The 18,406-nt window shown below is 40.1% G+C and overlaps 1 protein-coding gene and 2 long non-coding RNA genes across 9 annotated transcripts; 2 read left to right on the forward strand and 1 right to left on the reverse strand.

The window, feature by feature from the left end:
• The first annotated feature begins 1,898 nt into the window (after positions 1–1,898).
• On the forward strand, positions 1,899–7,405 carry LOC135094430 (uncharacterized). 3 transcript variants are annotated; one of them, XR_010263796.1, is made up of 7 exons: positions 1,899–1,980; positions 2,605–2,728; positions 3,313–3,517; positions 4,337–4,510; positions 5,757–5,862; positions 6,341–6,500; positions 7,045–7,405. It is a non-coding gene; the product is annotated as an uncharacterized LOC135094430 (long non-coding RNA). The 3 variants fall into 3 exon arrangements; XR_010263795.1 differs by having other exon boundaries at positions 1,961–2,728; XR_010263797.1 differs by lacking the exons at positions 1,899–1,980; positions 3,313–3,517 and having other exon boundaries at positions 2,427–2,728.
• A 1,661-nt stretch (positions 7,406–9,066) lies between these two features.
• On the reverse strand, positions 9,067–11,004 carry LOC135094439 (uncharacterized). Its single transcript, XR_010263811.1, has 4 exons — positions 10,179–11,004; positions 9,944–10,100; positions 9,588–9,792; positions 9,067–9,241 (listed from the first exon to the last, which is right to left on the reverse strand). It is a non-coding gene; the product is annotated as an uncharacterized LOC135094439 (long non-coding RNA).
• A 274-nt stretch (positions 11,005–11,278) lies between these two features.
• LOC135094424 (ribosomal protein S6 kinase alpha-5-like) lies at positions 11,279–18,280 on the forward strand. 5 transcript variants are annotated; one of them, XM_063994512.1, is made up of 7 exons: positions 11,283–11,420; positions 14,350–14,453; positions 15,200–15,323; positions 16,115–16,275; positions 16,401–16,529; positions 17,112–17,339; positions 17,920–18,280. In XM_063994512.1, exons 4-7 carry the CDS (start codon positions 16,219–16,221, stop codon positions 18,124–18,126), a joined length of 621 nt encoding a protein of 206 aa, XP_063850582.1. In that variant the 5' UTR covers positions 11,283–11,420; positions 14,350–14,453; positions 15,200–15,323; positions 16,115–16,218; the 3' UTR covers positions 18,127–18,280. The 5 variants fall into 5 exon arrangements, with proteins under 5 accessions (XP_063850586.1, XP_063850582.1, XP_063850583.1 ...); XM_063994513.1 differs by lacking the exon at positions 11,283–11,420 and adding an exon at positions 11,513–11,536; XM_063994514.1 differs by lacking the exon at positions 11,283–11,420 and adding an exon at positions 12,827–12,849.
• The last annotated feature ends 126 nt before the right edge of the window (positions 18,281–18,406 follow it).

An 18,406-nucleotide genomic window follows, 5' to 3' on the forward strand; every position in this document is an offset into this window, starting at 1 on the left:
GTTGTTGAGTCAAAATAGGTGGACTTTCCAGTGGTTTTTAATCGTATTTAAGTTCAACACTTGGTTTTTACACAATTTCGGTTTTATTTGTTTACTTCTTGTTCCAGGTCACTTTTGATTGTGTAAGATGATAGTTCAGATTTTTTAAAAATTTTTACGTTCCTAAAAATTCAAATGTTGTGGACTTTTCAATGATTTAAATGGTGCCGAATATTTCAACACTTTTTCCATATTTCATTTGGATATTTTTTAAATACTACTCAGGCTAGAGCTGTTTTAATATTGTGAATATTAGTTTAAGTATTTGTCAAGTCAGAATATATAAGGCATTCCAGCCTAGCTCCATTTTTTCGAGGGGTCAATTTCGAAATGAAATCCGTTACGGTACGTAAAATTGCCGTGACGTCACGGCCGCCATCATGGACCAGGGACCTTGATCGGCTCCGCTGTCTCCTCGGTAATATTTATCGTATTTTGCAGTGTTTTCCTGGTGTTTCCACGTCTTTCTAGACTCAGACGTGTAGATAAGACTAGAATGAGTAAGAAAATAAGAGAAAAAGAGGAGGAAAATGAAGGGAGAAGGAATAGAGGAGGTGGTAAGACAGGAAAATGCTAAGAAAACAATATTTAGGTTAATTTTCCCTGCTGCCCTGTCTGTCTTTGTAGTATTTGTCTTCCTTGACAGTGCTTTCAGTGTATTTGGTGTGTTTAGGGGGTGTTGGAGTGTGTCTGGAGGTGTTTATGGGGTGTTGGAGTGTGTGTTGATGGGATGTGGTGATGTTTGAGTCAATATTTAGCGTTCCTGGTGCGTTTTGGGGTGTCTTAGGCTTGTTTAGGAGTGCTTTAAGTGTGTTTTGGACTGTTTGCAATGTTTTGAGATGTTTCGAGTGTATTTTGGGATGTTATGGATGAGTTTGGGTGTGTTGTGTGGATACGGGTGAGTTGTGGCCGCGTTTGTGGGTATTTTTGGGTATTCTAGGTCAGTCTGGGTGTGTTTTGGGGTGTATTGAGTGTGTTTTGGGCCGTTTTCAGTGTTTTGGAATGTTTTAAGTGTGTTTTGGGATGTTATGGATGAGTTTGAGTGTGTTTTGGGTTGGTACGGTGTGTTTTGGATGCGTTTTAAGTCAATTTGGGTGAGTTTTGGAGTATTTTAAGTGTGTTTGGGCATATTTTGGTGCCTTTTCGATGTGTTTAGGATGTTTTTTGTGCGTTTAGGAATGTTCTGGATATGTTTAAGGTGTTTTAAGGTGTTTTAGTGTGGTTGGAGTTGCTTTTGAGGTGTTTTGGTTATGTTATAGGCATGTTGCAGATAAGTACTGGGTCTTTGAGGGTAGAAGTGGTGTGCTTGAGGTAAAATAAAGGGTTCTGGAGTGTTTAAGGGGGGACTGTGATAGTAGAAGCGTGTCAGGGGTGTTATAGCGTGTGTTGTGATGTATGAAGCTTCTAGATGCACGTGTGTGGGATGTCTGGGTCTTTACGAGGTGTTGTGGTGTTGAAGTCCTAGCAGGGGAAGGTACTGGAGGTTGTAGTGATGGGTAGAGGGTAAAAACAGAGGTACACTTTAGGTTAGGTAAGGTTAAGTGTTCATTGGTGTTGATTCAGTAATACGATCTTTTTTTCTTTTAAGATACAAATGTAGAGGGACGAAATAGGGAAGCAGGAAGACCACCACCACCACCACCACCATCACCACCAGCAGTGTGGAAGAAAGTTTAGGCAAGCGAAGAAAGTTGGAAAATTAATAATTAAACGCTTGCTGTCTTTTATTATCTTGAGTATAAAGTGGTTATATGACAATCTCTCTCTCTCTCTCTCTCTCTCTCTCTCTCTCTCTCTCTCTCAGCTTTGTATTAGTTACCCGTTGACAGAAGTGACAGCCGCGTTTTCTCTTGTCAGATGTAAACAAAGCGGTAGTTTCCTTCCAGCTGGTGATAAAACTCTTTCTCGCTCTTCCTCACTCTCCCACGTCACGGAAGCAGTGTGTGTGTGTGTGTGTGTGTGTGTGTGTGTGTGAAGAAGAAAACGTTATATTATATCTACGTGTTTAAAAGTTTCCTTCATTTAAGTCCAAAGAGGCTGGCTGGCTGATGCTAAGGAAGGAAGAAAGGGGTGGTGTTTAGGGGTCTGGGATGGAAAGCGAGTGATGTGTTTTGTAGCCTTCAGATAAAAAATATTAACAAAGTTTACACAGTGGGAAAATTTTGGTGGTGAGAGAGAAAATGACTAAAATATTACCTCAAATTTAACCAAACGTGGTGGAGCTTCACACTCCTCAGCTGACCCTAATCAAACCAAGCCTAACCCAAAGAAGCCTACCCTAACTTGTGTCTGGTGCTTCCTCCTCCCCAAGACTGGCTATCTCGTGTCTTAATCCCAAGCTGGCCTAACCAAACTTTACCTAACCTAACCTAAGCAATTCTAACCTAGCCAAACCTTACCTAAGCAAGCCTAACCTAGCCAAGCCTTACCTAACCTAACCTAACCTCACCTAACCTAACCTTAAGAAACCTAGCCAAACCTAACATAACCTAGCCTAACCAAACCTAACCTAACCTACATCCTCTTCCCACTGCCCCACTTATCCAAACCTAATGTAACTTTCAGAGCAACGGCAACCCTCCGATCCGGCAAGCAAGTTGGCGGCAGCGATGGTGGTGGCGGCGGCAGTGGTGGTGAGGTGGACGGCAGGGACAGAGGGGCAGTACAGGCTGCGGACATCAAGGAGAAGGTGAGCAGGGTGTTGTGTTGGTGTGTGTTGGTGTGTGTTGCTAAGCTGAGATGCAATATTTGTCACTCAACACTCGTGCAACACTGCCTCCATGCACAAGTGTGTCGGGAAAATGATTTAAAGTCGTAAAAATGTTCTTGTTTTACTTTATTTATTTATTTATTTATTTTGTTTTATTTTTTGTATATATAGGAGGGACACTGGTCAAAGGGAACTAAGTACAATAAGAAAAAAAATACTGAGAAAAAATAAAAGATAAAAAAGACCTCACTTAACCTAACCTAACCTAACATAAGCTAACTTAACCTAACATAACTTAGCCTAACCTCTTTTAACCTAACATAACTTAACCTAACTTAACATAACCTAACCTAACCTAACTTAACCTAACCTCTTTTAACCTAACCTCTTTTAACCTAACCTAACCTAACTTAACTTAACCTAACCTAACTTAACCTAACCTCACTTAACCTCACTTAACCTAACCTAACGTAACTTAACCTAACCTAACCTAACCTCACTTAACCTAACCTAACCTAACCTCACTTAACCTAACGTAACCTAACCTAACCTAACACCCACAGAGGAACGCACGGACAAGCAAGGTGTTATTCGGCAGTCTGATCCTGGACCTGCTCGGCTTGAAGGTGGTGCTGCCTGTGTCTCCTGCTCTCCTCGACTGTTACTCCAAGCACAACACCAGCGGCTTGTATTCCTCTCAGCTCTCCTGTGTGACTTATTACCAGCATATCATCGGTTTCGCTGCGAGGTTCCATTCTGTCTTGTTTGGTAATTAAGTGGGTTTGTTGTGTTTTGTATTGGTTTATATATTTTTAGCTTGTTTTTATTATTATTTTTTCAATTTTTTTTATCCTATTATCTATTTATTTATTTTTTGTTTGTTTGTTTGTTTACAGGGTGTGTGTGTGTTTGTTTGTGTTCCTGCTGTTCAATATTGCAGCTTGTTTTTTTTATTATTGTTATTTTGTGTTTTATTCTATTTCAGTGTTCTGAGGGAGTCTTCAGGTGTTTTTGGGGTGTTTTGGGGTGTTTTTGGAGTGTTTTGGGGTGTTTTTGGTGTGTTGTGAAGTGTTTTGATGTTTTTTGGGGTGGTTAAGGGGTGTTTTGAAGTGTTTTGTGGTTTTGTGGAGGTGTTTTGGGATTTTTGGTGTGTTTTAAAGTGTTTTTGGATGTTTTTGGAATGTTTTGATGTGTTTTGAGATGTTTAGGAGTATTTTTGGAGTATTTTGGTGTGTTTTTGGAGTGTTTTGGGATGTGTTTGTAGTGTTTTGGGGTGTTTTGGGGTATTTTGAAGGTGTTTTGGTGTGTTTTTGGAATGTTTTGGGGTATTTTGGGATGTTTTGGTGTGTTTTGGGTTATTTTGAGAGTGTTTTGGTGTGTTTTTGGAGTGTTTCTGGGTGTTTTGGAGTATTTTGAGGGTGTTTAAAGGTGTTGTGGTAGTTTAAAATATATTGTTAGTTTACTTTTTTTAAATTTTTTATTTTCTTATGCATTATTTTATTTCTTATTTATATTGTGGTGTGTTGTCGGTGTGTCCTAACCTAACCTAACCAGCCTACCCTCTCCTAACCTCTCCTCAACCCACAGGCACTGATTGGCGTGACATTCAGCATAGGCTTCACCGTCGGGCACACTGCGGGGGCTGCGTTGTCCCGCTGGGGAAGTACTGGGTGGTTCGCGGCCTTGGCTGTCTACGCACGCACTCTCACTGTGGCTAACATAATATTCTTTGCTGTCTTCTTCCAGGAATCGCTGCCTGAGGTGTGTGTGTGTGTGTGTGTGTCTCATTTTTTTTTTTTTTATGTATATTTTTTTTGTTTTTGTATAATTTTTGCTTATTTTTTTTTTCCTTTCATTTTTTCTTTCTTTGCTTATTTTGTAATTTGTTTGTATTTCCTTGTGTCTCTGAATGTTGTTAAAGAGAGGTGCATTGTGAGTAAAGCATCATTTTCTCTTTCCTTTCCTCATTTCTTTACTTTTCCCTCTTATTCCTTCCTTTCTGTCATCATTACAAACCCTTTCTATTCATTACAAACCCTTTCTCTCATTTTCCTTACCATAAACCATCAAAACATCTTAACAATCTCATTTAAATCACTTTTCTTTTCATTATCATCTGTTTGTTTACATTCTCTTGCTTTCTTTCACTTATTAATTCATTACACTCCTGTTTGTGTGTTTAGGAATGTTTTGAGATATTTTGCGGTGTTTTGGAGGTGGTTTGGGGTGTTTTTTCAAGTGTTTTGAGGTAAATTGTCTGTTTTTGGGTATATTTGTCTGTTTTTGTCTGTTTTTTGGGTATTATTGGGGTTTTGGAGGTGTTTTTGGGGGTTTTTGCAAGTGTTTTGAGGTAAATTGTCTTTTTTGGGTATTTTTTGGGTTTTGGAGATGTTTTGTGGGTGTTTTTGCAAGTGTTTTGAGGTAAATTGTCTTTTTTGGGTATTATTGGGGTTTTGGAGGTGTTTTTTCAAGTGTTTTGAGGTAAATTGTCTTTTTTTGGGTATTATTGGGGTTTTGGAGGTGTTTTGGGGGTGTTTTTTCAAGTGTTTTGAGGTAAATTGTCTGTTTTTGGGTGTTTAATGGTGTTTTGGGAGTGTTTTGCAAGTTTTTGAGGTAAATAGTGTGTTTTGGGGTATTTAATGGTGTTTTGAGAGTGTTTTGCAAGTGTTTTGAGGTAAATAGTGTGTTTTGGGGTGTTTAATTTTGTTTTGGGAGTGTTTTGCAAGTGTTTTGAGGTAAATAGTTTGTTTTGGGGTGTTTAATGGTGTCTTGGTGGTGTTTCAGGGTTATATAGGGGTGTTTGGGGGTGATCTAGGGTAAGTAGTGTTATCAAGGCTGTAGTGGAAGTTACTGTGGGTTCTCAAAGGGTGTTTCCATGGTGATTCACTTGTATTTTATCCCTTGTACAGTAAAACTCCCTTTCCCTGAGTTGGCAACACTGTTTGTTTACGTTCGCTGTTGTCTCGTCGTGTGTGAGTCAGATTTGTGTCTTGTTCTTCCACCGCAGGGCAGAAGGAGGAGGGACATCGGTGCCAGTTTGACCGAGGCTTGGGAGGTGATCAATCCTAGGGCTCTGTTCTCCGTCAGCTGTGTCAAGGGCCTGGGCAGAGAAGGTGTGTGTGTGTGTGTGTTTGTATGTTCAGTATTGTGTGTTTGTTCGTGTTTGTAGTATTGTGTGTGTGTGTGTGTGTGTGTGTGTGTATACTAGCAAATATTCCCTTATGTTTACTCCTGAAACACACACACACACACACACACACACACACACACACACACACACACACACACACACACACACACACACCACCTCCCGTTCCTCCTCCTCCTCCTCTCCCTTCATTCATACACACACACACACACACACACACACACACACACACACACACACACACACACACACACACACACACACACACACACACACACACACACACACACACACACACACACACACACACACACTACCTCCCGTTCCTCCTCCTCCTCCTCTCCCTTCATTCATAAACATCTGTCTTTCTCTCTCTCTGTAGAACGCATGAAATTAATACAACTTAGCCGAGTTTACTTCCTCTACCTGTTCCTGTATTCCAGCCTGGAGTTAACGCTGATCTTCGCGACCCACCACAAGCATAGTTACGACTCGTTGGCGCAGGACCGCAAGTTTTCCTTCCTGGGCCTGGTCATGGCAATTACACAGAAAGGGTTTATGCGAAGTGTTAAGACTGGAACTGAAAAAGCAACTGCCAATTAGGTATGGTGTGTTCTGGGGTTTGTGTGTGTGTGTGTGTTGGAGAGGGTTTGTGTGTGTGTGTGGCCGGGAAAGGGTTGCCTGTGTGTGTGTTTTCAAGGGTGTTTTCATGGTTCGAGTTTAACAGGGTGTAGTGGAAGTTACTGAGGTTTTCAAGGGTGTTTTTCATGGTTCTTGTTTAACAGGGTGTAGTGGAAGTTACTGGGGTTTTCAAGGGTGTTTTCATGGTTTTTGTTTAACAGGGTGTAGTGGAAGTTACTGGGGTTTTCAAGGGTGTTTTCATGGTTCTAGTCTAACAGGCTGTAGTGCAAGTTACTGGGGTTTTCAAGGATGTTTTCATGGTTCTAGTTTAATGGGCTGTAGTGAAAGTTACTGAGGTTTACAAAGTATATTTTCAAATCTATATTTTTACTGTGTAGAATTACAATATAAAACAACAGGATTTATCAGTAACAGTTTAAGTAACAATTAGTTTAAGATCATATTATTTTCTTTTCCTTGCATTTAATCATTGTATGCCTGTATCTAATTCATGTTGGTTTCACAGGCACACACCTACATTGTGATGCAGCTCCTTGGAGGTGGAGAGCTGGCTGCCTCAGAGGATCAGGAAACACGAGAGGTTCACAGAGGCTCGCCTCGGGCTTTGGTCGTCGTGAGGAACCTGGTGTCAGCAGTTCACTACTTGCACAGGAAAAGCATCAGTGTTCACGGAGACCTAAAGCCAGACAGGGGTGAAAAGGGTTGGTGTTGAGGATAGACAGAAAAGAAAAGAAAAGAAAGGAAAGGTAAAAAAAGGAAGTTTTTTTGCATTGATTTTCCATCTGCTTATTTTAAAGAATTTATTGCACGGAATATTATTGATCTCCATCATTTGTATGGCCTTTATAATAAAAAGTATGAATTTATTCCATTCAGATATTATCCTTCTCCGAGGCCATTCTAATCTAAACATCTTTTCACGGAATCTCTTGTTCAAGGATTCTTCTGAAGATTCAGTTATTAAGATAGTGGATTTTGGGTTTGCACATTTGATGCCTGACAAGGAAAAGGATGGCAGCACGAAGACACCGTGCTTCACTGTTCACTATGCAGCGCCAGAAGTGTTGCTGCAAGCTGTGCAGAAGGGAGCAAATGGTACCGCTTGAACATTCATGCACTGGTTGAGTATCTTGTGTGTAATTTTATGATGAAAGGTTTTTAATGCAGGGACGGACAGTTGTTTATAGGCATTTTTACATTATTTTTAGTGTACAACCATCCAAAAGGCATTTAGCTCAGTGTTACTGCAACAACCACACAGTACTGAATGTAGGGTTTCCTGTTTCATTAGAGATTTCTCTGCAGTGGTGTTTTCAATACAAGGAGTGTTTTCTATAGTTATTTTCTTTATTTTGAGGGCTTGCTATAATATCCTGCACAACTCTAAAAATACATCAAATTAACCTCCCACCAAAGCACAATACAGACACTTCCATTGGCTGTAACATTACTGCTAATACTGCAACATTCTTCCTGAGGGGAACCACACACATTAACAATAACACATGTTACAAAAAACTACACCAAACATATTAAGCTCAACATTTTTGTATAATAATTTTTAGAAACATGAATGACCAAAAATGGTTCTAGGATAAAAGAGGAAAAAAATGACAGAACACTACAGCATAACAGTACAAATGGCAGGTGTGTCTCTTTTCTCTTATTCCTTATTTGCAAGGATTAAAGCTGTTACCTTCTTGTTACACAAGAAGTGGGACGGTACAGTTCGCTAAGCTGCCGGTACACGTAGGATGGTGCAGTACCTCGACTGAAATAAAAGAGATTTAAATGGTCAGCAGCCATTATTTAAAGCTAAGTGAGTAGATGTGCAAGATAAACAGGGTACAGTAAAATCCCTCTTATCCGGCATCAACGGGACCGCCGACGTGCCGGATACTTGAATAGAAGTGAAATTATGTCCACAGTGACCACCCTACACTCACGCATCTTACCACAACAATGATCAGCTGATCTGATCAGCTGCTTAAGTGTAAGCACAACACACTTCCTTTTTTCTACAACTTTAGGCGTGATGAAGGCGTCAGGCGATAAACAGTGCACACGCGGGACTGAGTCACTGAGTAAACACAGTGCAGTGGGCTGCGGGTGGCGCGAAGCAGTGCGCTGTGGTGGCAAGGGGACGGAGTATGCCTCGCGTGGGAATTTTAATTGATTTTCTGAGTACACGTTGATTTTTTATTGATTTTAAGGCTCGGGGAAAAATGTGCCGGATACTTGAAGCTGCCGGATGAGAGGGATTTTACTGTATAATAAATTGAGTAAGTTGTTTATCTCACTCATAAGTAAAACATAAAGGCCTTTCATTTGATGCATTTAGGATCAGAAGTTTTACTGGGAGATGAAGTACAGTGCTAAATAACAGTTTGTGCATAAAGCTGACAAATACTGATGTCTCCTGAGGTCAGCCCAGGCCCAACAAGGAAAGCAAATGAAAAAATTAAATGAACCCCCAACATCACACCTTGAAAGGACCACACAGTCATATGAACAACACAAACTCACTTGTTAGTTATCAAACTGGTGACATTTTCTGGAGGAACGTAATCTAGCTGAGTCAGCGCAGTATTTACAGACGGCCAAAACTTTGTTCCCTCTGGGATAATAGAAGTGGTGGTTTGGTGGCTTATTTCTTCACAGCCCATCAAGCTAAATTTGTATGTGGGAGTGCACACATACAGCTGAAAATGAAGATTTGTGACAATAAGCAAAATGCACAATTCATGCCATGATTTTCAATATTATATAGGTACTGATCTGATAGTATCTAGCTCCACATGAGACAACAACAGGTTGAGGTTTGAGAAAGGACCATCCAACACTCAACACGAGGAATGTATATCCACCTACATGAAATAAACATGTGGAAAAGGAATGTATCAAAAACTGGAATCAAGAATTTCTGTGAGAATAAAATGGTATGTACTTTTGTGATACCTTCCCTGTTCAATTTGCAACAGTAAATATGTTTCAAATACTGCCCCACTGAAAGAGGTATCAGGATAATGACTAACAAATAAAACTTACTGGAACAGAATAAAACTTTGGTGGTGAGGCAAGAGAGGCTGCACCAACAAAGGTCTCAATGCCTCCGTTGGTCACCACCGTCTCGGTGCCAACGATGACCTTTGATGACCTTGTTGACACGTGACATGATGGGGAACACTGCAGAGTCTTGAATTAATGTTGTCTCAATTCCAGCAGTACATAAAGCTTTTGCCACTGGGTGACCCTGCACAAGTAAAAGATGTATTGAGAACATAAGAACATAATAAAATAAAGGAAGCTGCAAGAAGCCATCACCCCTACATGTGGCAGTCCCTGTGTTATGTATTGTGCACATCAGACACGATGACGTGAAAGAGACGCATAAAACACCTTACATCATATTTAGGGGCACGTTCGGCAACAATAACGTGGAATTTCCTTTGTGTGGCTGCCTTGGTCAGGAAGGCCAAGACCAGTGGACACATTGCACACGTCACAATGACCTCATCATTGTGAATCTTGCTTACACCTTGGGCAGCTATCAATTCTTGGCTGAAATAAAAGGAATCAATATAATACTGGTAACAAACAATGTCAATGTCCCAAATGTCAGTGTAATCTTTACTCTACCTTTGTTCAACCTCAGCTTTCTGTTCACCAATGGCCTCAAGTACTCTGTCCTGCAGCTCTGGAATAACCTCCGTGCATTTTGGGAGATCTCCACATGCAGGGTGAGTCTACTAGCATGGACTGTGAGAGGCTTGGGTACTCCACACCTTGCTTCTCTCCACGTGGTGTGTTGTGTTCGTCAATTACTATCTGCGTGAAGAAGAAAAATAACTTAAATAAATAAATGAGATACACACACACACACACACACGAGGGCAGACAGGCAAAATACGGAGAGAGAGAGAGAGAGAGGCTGTACTTAAGCAATTATATCTTTCCATACCACACACACACACACACACACGCACACGAACGTTTCCCTAAGGGCGTTACATCACTGTGGAAAAATAACTTAAATAAATAAATGATACACACACACACACGAGGGCAGACAAGCAAAATACGTAGAGAGAGAGAGAGAGAGAGAGAGAGAGAGAGAGAGAGAGAGAGAGAGAGAGAGAGAGAGAGAGAGAGAGAGAGAGAGAGAGAGAGAGAGGCTGTACTTAAGCAATTATATCTTTCCATACCACACACACGCACACGAACGTTTCCCTAAGGGCTCTCCTTGACACACAGAGAAAGGCTGGTAATTCTCTGTTGATCATTAGCTACAGTATGGAAGCCTCTGTTATACTTGGATATCTCTGTGAAGTATTGTTGTTTTTTAACGTCAAATGGTAAATACTTAATAATGATAAGCTGAGATATAACACAGTATTAAGCCAAGCCTTCAATTCACACAAGCTTTTCAATGATTTCACATTACGCCACACAAGGGACGAGACATTGCAGTGCAAGTCCCGCCAGGACCAGTTTGAATTTGGCGCTTCAATCAGTAACATCTAGATACTTTGACAATTACAGTTATAATGGCCTGAGATTTATTTTTACACGCTTATAATTCTTTATATTTAATTTTCTATTAGTTTAGTATAATATAAAAGAAGTTGGTGCTTGTTATTGAAAGCTAAGTGTGTTGTGGATAGGTTTGCCTGCGTACTGTGCGGAGCAGGCTGGGACGGACGACACAACCAGACGTCAGACACAAGGCACTAGGTTAAAAGGGTGCCATAAACTGGTGCTTTATTTAACGTATTTTGGCAGAACAAGACAGTGACAGGGGCCGTGGTGGGTGCCTGCGTGTGCTGGTGCAAGCTTGGTGCCTGCCGGGAGGTGCCTGCAGTGCCACAAGGGATAATATTGGTAAGAAACCGGCCCACCACTTGTCCAGCCAGCTAATTTGCACAGTGTGATGTAACAGGCGGTAACTGTGATAGTGTTGTTACGTGTCACCCACAACAACAACACAGGGCTGTCAGGTCAGTGGTTAACCTTACTGTTTATTGTTGAGCCTCGTATTTCATGTTTTTGCACCTGGTTAGGAATATATTGACGTGACCCAGCATTCCACGGTGCCACAAGCGCTCCAAGCCTCCACCACAAAACTCTTACTAATTAACCATGACAGGAATTATAAAAACGTCAAAAAAATACACTTATCTAATGTTATCAGCTGAGGTGGAGGCAGCCTTCCCCATTTGTCCGCCAATATCTGCTTCATTTGTCACTTATTGTAAGCCTAACACGTCACTAAGTGGAGCCACATAACTAGGCTTTCATATCCGCTAGCTAGATATATCTGCCATTGCCTCATTTAGTTACGATGGAAGAATAACAGGCAAAATAGCGGCCGTTCTCTCCACTGACAAGGGCCGCCATGATGCCTGGCTACCTCTGCCAACCTGCTTCAACCTGTGGGTTCCAATATTTTTTTATTTTTTTCTTAACTTCATTATTCTGCTGGTATAGCATGTTTTTTATGGTTTATAAAAATAATTATTTGCTTTAGAAGTATTTTCGTGGCTTGTGTTGAGTTGTGTTGAATTTTGTGTTGCTTGCCGAAAATGCGGGGTGTTTTTTTAGCAGTATTTTGACAAACTTGATTTTTTATTTCACGTTCTAACTACGTCTTTTGTATTTCTAAAAATTGCTTATGATTTTTAAATTGTTTTTTGGTTCCTGTTGAGAGAAATAAGTGGACTTTAAAAATGGTTTATGGTCCTGTTAAAAGTTGTTATTACAACACTTTTTGTGTTATTGTCTCTCTATTTGAGCTTGTAACTAACTTTTCATTGCTTGAAAAAATTGTTTGTATGTTTTAAAGTGTTTTATCTTGTTGTTGAGTCAAAATAGGTGGACTTTTCAGTGGTTTTTAATCGTATTTAGGTTCAACACTTGGTTTTTACACAATTTCGGTTTTATTTGTTTACTTCTTGTTCCAGGTCACTTTTGATTGTGTAAGATGATAGTTCAGATTTTTTAAAAATTTTTACGTTCCTAAAAATTCAAATGTTGTGGACTTTTCAATGATTTAAATGGTGCCGAATATTTCAACACTTTTTCCATATTTCATTTGGATATTTTTTAAATACTACTCAGGCTAGAGCTGTTTTAATATTGTGAATATTAGTTTAAGTATTTGTCAAGTCAGAATATATAAGGCATTCCAGCCTAGCTCCATTTTTTCGAGGGGTCAATTTCGAAATGAAATCCGTTACGGTACGTAAAATTGCCGTGACGTCACGGCCGCCATCATGGACCAGGGACCTTGATCGGCTCCGCTGTCTCCTCGGTAATATTTATCGTATTTTGCAGTGTTTTCCTGGTGTTTCCACGTCTTTCTAGACTCAGACGTGTAGATAAGACTAGAATGAGTAAGAAAATAAGAGAAAAAGAGGAGGAAAATGAAGGGAGAAGGAATAGAGGAGGTGGTAAGACAGGAAAATGCTAAGAAAACAATATTTAGATTAATTTTCCCTGCTGCCCTGTCTGTCTTTGTAGTATTTGTCTTCCTTGACAGTGCTTTCAGTGTATTTGGTGTGTTTAGGGGGTGTTGGAGTGTGTCTGGAGGTGTTTATGGGGTGTTGGAGTGTGTGTTGATGGGATGTGGTGATGTTTGAGTCAATATTTAGCGTTCCTGGTGCGTTTTGGGGTGTCTTAGGCTTGTTTAGGAGTGCTTTAAGTGTGTTTTGGACTGTTTGCAATGTTTTGAGATGTTTCGAGTGTATTTTGGGATGTTATGGATGAGTTTGGGTGTGTTTTGTGTGGATACGGGTGAGTGTTGGCCGTGTTTGTGGGTATTTTTGGGTATTCTAGGTCAGTCTGGGTGTGTTTTGGGGTGTATTAAGTGTGTTTTGGGCCGTTTTCAGTGTTTTGGAATGTTTTAAGTGTGTTTTGGGATGTTATGGATGAGTTTGAGTGTGTTTTGGGTTGGTACGGTGTGTTTTGGATGCGTTTTAAGTCAATTTGGGTGAGTTTTGGAGTATTTTAAGTGTGTTTGGGCATATTTTGGTGCCTTTTCGATGTGTTTAGGATGTTTTTTGTGCGTTTAGGAATGTTCTGGATATGTTTAAGGTGTTTCAAGGTGTTTTAGTGTGATTGCAGTTGCTTTTGAGGTGTTTTGGTTATGTTATAGGCATGTTGCAGGTAAGAATTTGGTCTTTGAGGGTAGAAGTGGTGTGCTTGAGGTAAAATAAAAGGTTCTGGAGTGTTTAAGGGGGGACTGTGATAGTAGAAGCGTGTCAGGGGTGTTAAAGCGTGTGTTGTGATGTATGAAGCTTCTAGATGCACGTGTGTGGGATGTCTGGGTCTGTACGAGGTGTTGTGGTGTTGGAGTCCTAGCAGGGGAAGGTACTGGAGGTTGTAGGGATGGGTAGAGGGTAAATAGAGAGGTACACTGTAGGTTAGGTTAGGTTAGGCGTTGATTCAGTAATACAATGTAGAGGTAATATTCAGTTATACGAATTCAGTAATACGAATGTAGAGGGACAAAAGAGAAAAGCAGGAAGACCACCACCACCAGCAGCAGCAGCACAGTGGAAGAAAGGTTAGAGAGAAGCGGGGAAAGTTGAAAAGTGGATAATTATACGTTTGCTGTCTTCTATTTCTATTATCTTGAGTATAAAATGGTTATATGACAATCTCTCTCTCTCTCTCTCTCTCTCTCTCTCTCTCTCTCTCTCTCTCTCTCTCTCTCTCTCTCTCTCTCTCTCTCTCTCTCTCTCTCTCTCTCTCTCTCAGCTTTGGATTAGTAACCCCGGTGACAAGTGACACCCACGTTTTCTCTTTTCAGATGTAAACAAAGCGGTGGTTTCCTTCCAGCTGGTGATAAAACTTATTCTCGCTCTCCCTCGCTCTCCCACGTCACGGAAGCAGTGATAAGCACACGAGGAGGAAGTGAGAGGATATATATATATAGTGTGTGTGTGTGTAAAGAAGAAAATGTTATATATACGTGTTTAAAAGTTTCCTACATTTAAGTCAAAAGAGGCTGGCTGGCTGGCTGATGCTACTGCTGTTGTGGATTTAATTGCGCGTCTATGTTCCCTTGTGCTGTGAGGGAACGTGTGTGTGTGTGTGTGTGTGTGTGTGTGTGTGTGTGTGTGTGTGAAGGAAGAAAGGGGTGGTGTTTAGGGGTCTGGGATGAGAAAACGAGTGATTTTGTTTTGTAGCCTTCAGAAAGAAAAATATTAAAGTTTTTACAGTGGGAAAATTTTGGTGGTGAGGGAGAATATGACTAAAATATTACCTCAAATTTAACCTAACGTGGTGGAGCTTCACACTCCTCAGCTGCCCCTAAGCAAACCAAGCCTAACACAAAGAAGCCTACCCTAACTTGTGTCTGGTGCTTCCTCCTCCCCAAGACTGGCTGTCTCGTGTCTTAATCCCAAGTTAGCCTAACCAAACTTTACCTAACGTAACCTAAGCAATTATAACCTAGCCAAACCTTACCTAAGCAAGCCTAACCTAGCCAAGCCTAACCTCACCTCACCTAACCTAAAGAAGCCTAGCCAAACCTAACCTAACCTAGCTTAACCTAACCTAACCTCACCTAACTTAACAAAGCATAACCAAACCTAACCTAACCTACATCCTCTTCCTACAGCCCCACTCAACCAAACCTAACCTAACGTAACTTTCAGAGCAATGGCAACCCTCCGATCCGGCAAGCAAGTTGGCGGCAGCGATGGCGGTGGCGGTGGCAGTGGTGGTGAGGTGGACGGCAGGGACAGAGGGGCAGTACAGGCTGCGGACATCAAGGAGAAGGTGAGCAGGGTGTTGTGTTGGTGTGTGTTGCTAAGCTGAGATGTAAAGTGTTTAGTTGTCAACACGCTGCAATATTTGTCACTCAACACTCGTGCAACACTGCCTCCATGCACAAGTGTGTCGGGAAAATGATTTAAAGTCATAAAAAATGTTCTTGTTTTACTTTATTTATTTATTTATTTATTTTATATATATAGGAGGGACACTGGTCAAAGGCAACAAAATACTATAAGAAAAAGATACTCAGAAAAAATAAAAGATAAAAAAGACTTCACTTAACCTAACATAACTTAACCTAACCTAACCTAACATATGCTAACTTAACCTAACCTAACCTAACCTAACCTAACCTCTTTTAACCTAACGTAACCTAACCTAACCTAACCTAACATATGCTAACTTAACCTAACCTAACCTAACTTAACTTAACCTAACCTAACCTCTTTTAACCTAACGTAACCTAACCTAACTTAACCTAACCTAACCTAACTTAACCTAACCTAACTTAACCTAACCTAACTTAACCTAACCTATACCTGTTCTTTTATTCACTTACCTTCATCTTTTGCTTACCAGTCTGTAAATGAGAAACAGGAATGGAGGTAGAAATACCATCCTTTCATATTTTCCTTTTAAAGATGATTACCTTGAAGTCATGTTGTGTCTTTAGTAGTGGTTGTGACCTAATGACCAAGTGGTTTATATTGATGCAACTTTTAGATACATTTAGAAAGAAAAAAAATTGATGTGGTTTGGTTGTAATAAGTGGTAATTCCTTTTTTTCCTGACAGAAATTGAATTGGGATGCCTTGCTCAAAAGAAAGTACCTGCTCCCTTTGCACCAAGAATCAGTACTGAGTTAGATGTTAGTAATTTTTCTGAAGAGTTCACTGCAATGATACCACAGGATTCTCCAGCAATCGTTCCTCCAGATGTTGAGAAAATGTTCAATGTAAGTACCCAAATAAGACTTAATTGTATATGTATGTGTATATGTATGAATGTATGTATGTATGTATGTATTTATATGAGTGTGTGTACTCTTCCAAAGATAGTATTGTTACATTATTATTTCAGGGCTACTCCTACGTTGCTCCATCAATTCTCTTCACTGACAATGTCATCAGCGACAGCAGCAGCCTTTTCAAGATGTCACCAGACAGAAGACCTTCCACAACCAACCTATTATTGGCTTGTAGCTTTAAGGTTAGTACTCAGTTTCTATTCTGCTGTTGCTGATTTACTTGCTAATTTTGATTCTTCACTATTAACTCTTTGACTGCTGTTTGCTACATCTTTCCTTAACCATTAATCACTCTAAGACATTTTTACTTGTTCCACAGCCATCTCTAATCTTTAAACTGGGTACAAATTGCAAAATCCATTCTTTTTAATCCCCTTCTTTCAAGTAGATGATTATAAAGATTTCATGCATTACTTCTGGTGGTGCTGCAAATTGTTTTGTATCAGTGAAAGCATTAAAACATACTTGAATTTTTGGTGAATTGTCTCAGCGTGATTTTGACAGTAAAGGTAAATTGTCATAGTAGTAGCAGTAGTAATAATATAAGTATGCATGGCTGATGTCTTCCCCTGTGAGGGATAGACTCATTGTAAGAATAGATATATAGTTTAGGAGTTTCCCAGCTTCCTCATCTTATTATTAGTTTTAGTTATGTGTGAATTATATTTGTGTCTAGTTGTATGCATACTTTCTCATTTAATTATTAAAGTACTTGTGATGAAAAAAAATGTATGAAATAACTCATAGACATGTATTTTTTTCAGGACTCACCATTTTTCCAAAAATACGAACTGAATCTCCGAGATAATATACTCGGAGACGGCAGCTTCAGTGTGTGTCGGGAATGTGTACAAAAGTCCAGCGGGCAACAACACTTTCCTGTGGAGATAGTGTCAAGAAGACTAGACTGCCAACAAGAAATCAATTTACTCTGGGCTTGCCAAGGACATTCCAACATTGTCAACAACCTCCATGAAGTTTTCCATGATGAGGTAAGCATCTATTCATGATTCTCAACATTGGAAGCTGAATAATGAAAGTTGAAAATGTCTTCCATATATGCCTTTGTTTTGTGGAGTTTGTTTACTGAGCACTATGTAATACCTACCACTCTCAGTTATGGATAAACACTTGCACTAGAGTGATTCCTGCTTGAATACACTAATTTCATCAGACCACTCTTCTTCTTCCTCTACTATCTTTTAACAGTCATTGACATTCTCTCCATCTACCTATCTCTGTGTTGCCTCACTCTCTGTGGGAGCATCCCCTGAGGAGGTGGCCACACCAGAAGAACCTCCATCCTCCTTATCTAGACCTTTCCTTGTTGCTTGTTCAACTGCATGATGTCTTTAACACACACTTCTCTACCCCATCCAAGTACTACCATCCAAGTAGCTTTCCTCACCTATCACTACTTTCAACTTCACTCACTCTTTCTTTTGGATATGTCATTGATATTAAATCATTTTGACACAAAATGATTTAAGTAACAATTAGTTTAAGATCATATTTTCTTTTCCTTGCATTTAATCATTGTATGCCTGTATCTAATTCATGTTGGTTTCACAGGCACACACCTACATTGTGATGCAGCTCCTTGGAGGTGGAGAGCTGGCTGCCTCAGAGGATCAGGAAACACGAGAGGTTCACAGAGGCTCGCCTCGGGCTTCGGTCGTCGTGAGGAACCTGGTGTCAGCAGTTCACTACTTGCACAGGAAAAGCATCAGTGTTCACGGAGACCTAAAGCCAGACAGGGGTGAAAAGGGTTGGTGTTGAGGATAGACAGAAAAGAAAAGAAAAGAAAGGAAAGGTAAAAAAAGGAAGTTTTTTTGCATTGATTTTCCATCTGCTTATTTTAAAGAATTTATTGCACGGAATATTATTGATCTCCATCATTTGTATGGCCTTTATAATAAAAAGTATGAATTTATTCCATTCAGATATTATCCTTCTCCGAGGCCATTCTAATCTAAACATCTTTTCACGGAATCTCTTGTTCAAGGATTCTTCTGAAGATTCAGTTATTAAGATTGTGGATTTTGGGTTTGCACATTTG

The sequence above is a fragment of the Scylla paramamosain genome, chromosome 45, assembly GCF_035594125.1.
Source record: "Scylla paramamosain isolate STU-SP2022 chromosome 45, ASM3559412v1, whole genome shotgun sequence".
Lineage (NCBI taxonomy): Eukaryota > Metazoa > Arthropoda > Malacostraca > Decapoda > Portunidae > Scylla > Scylla paramamosain.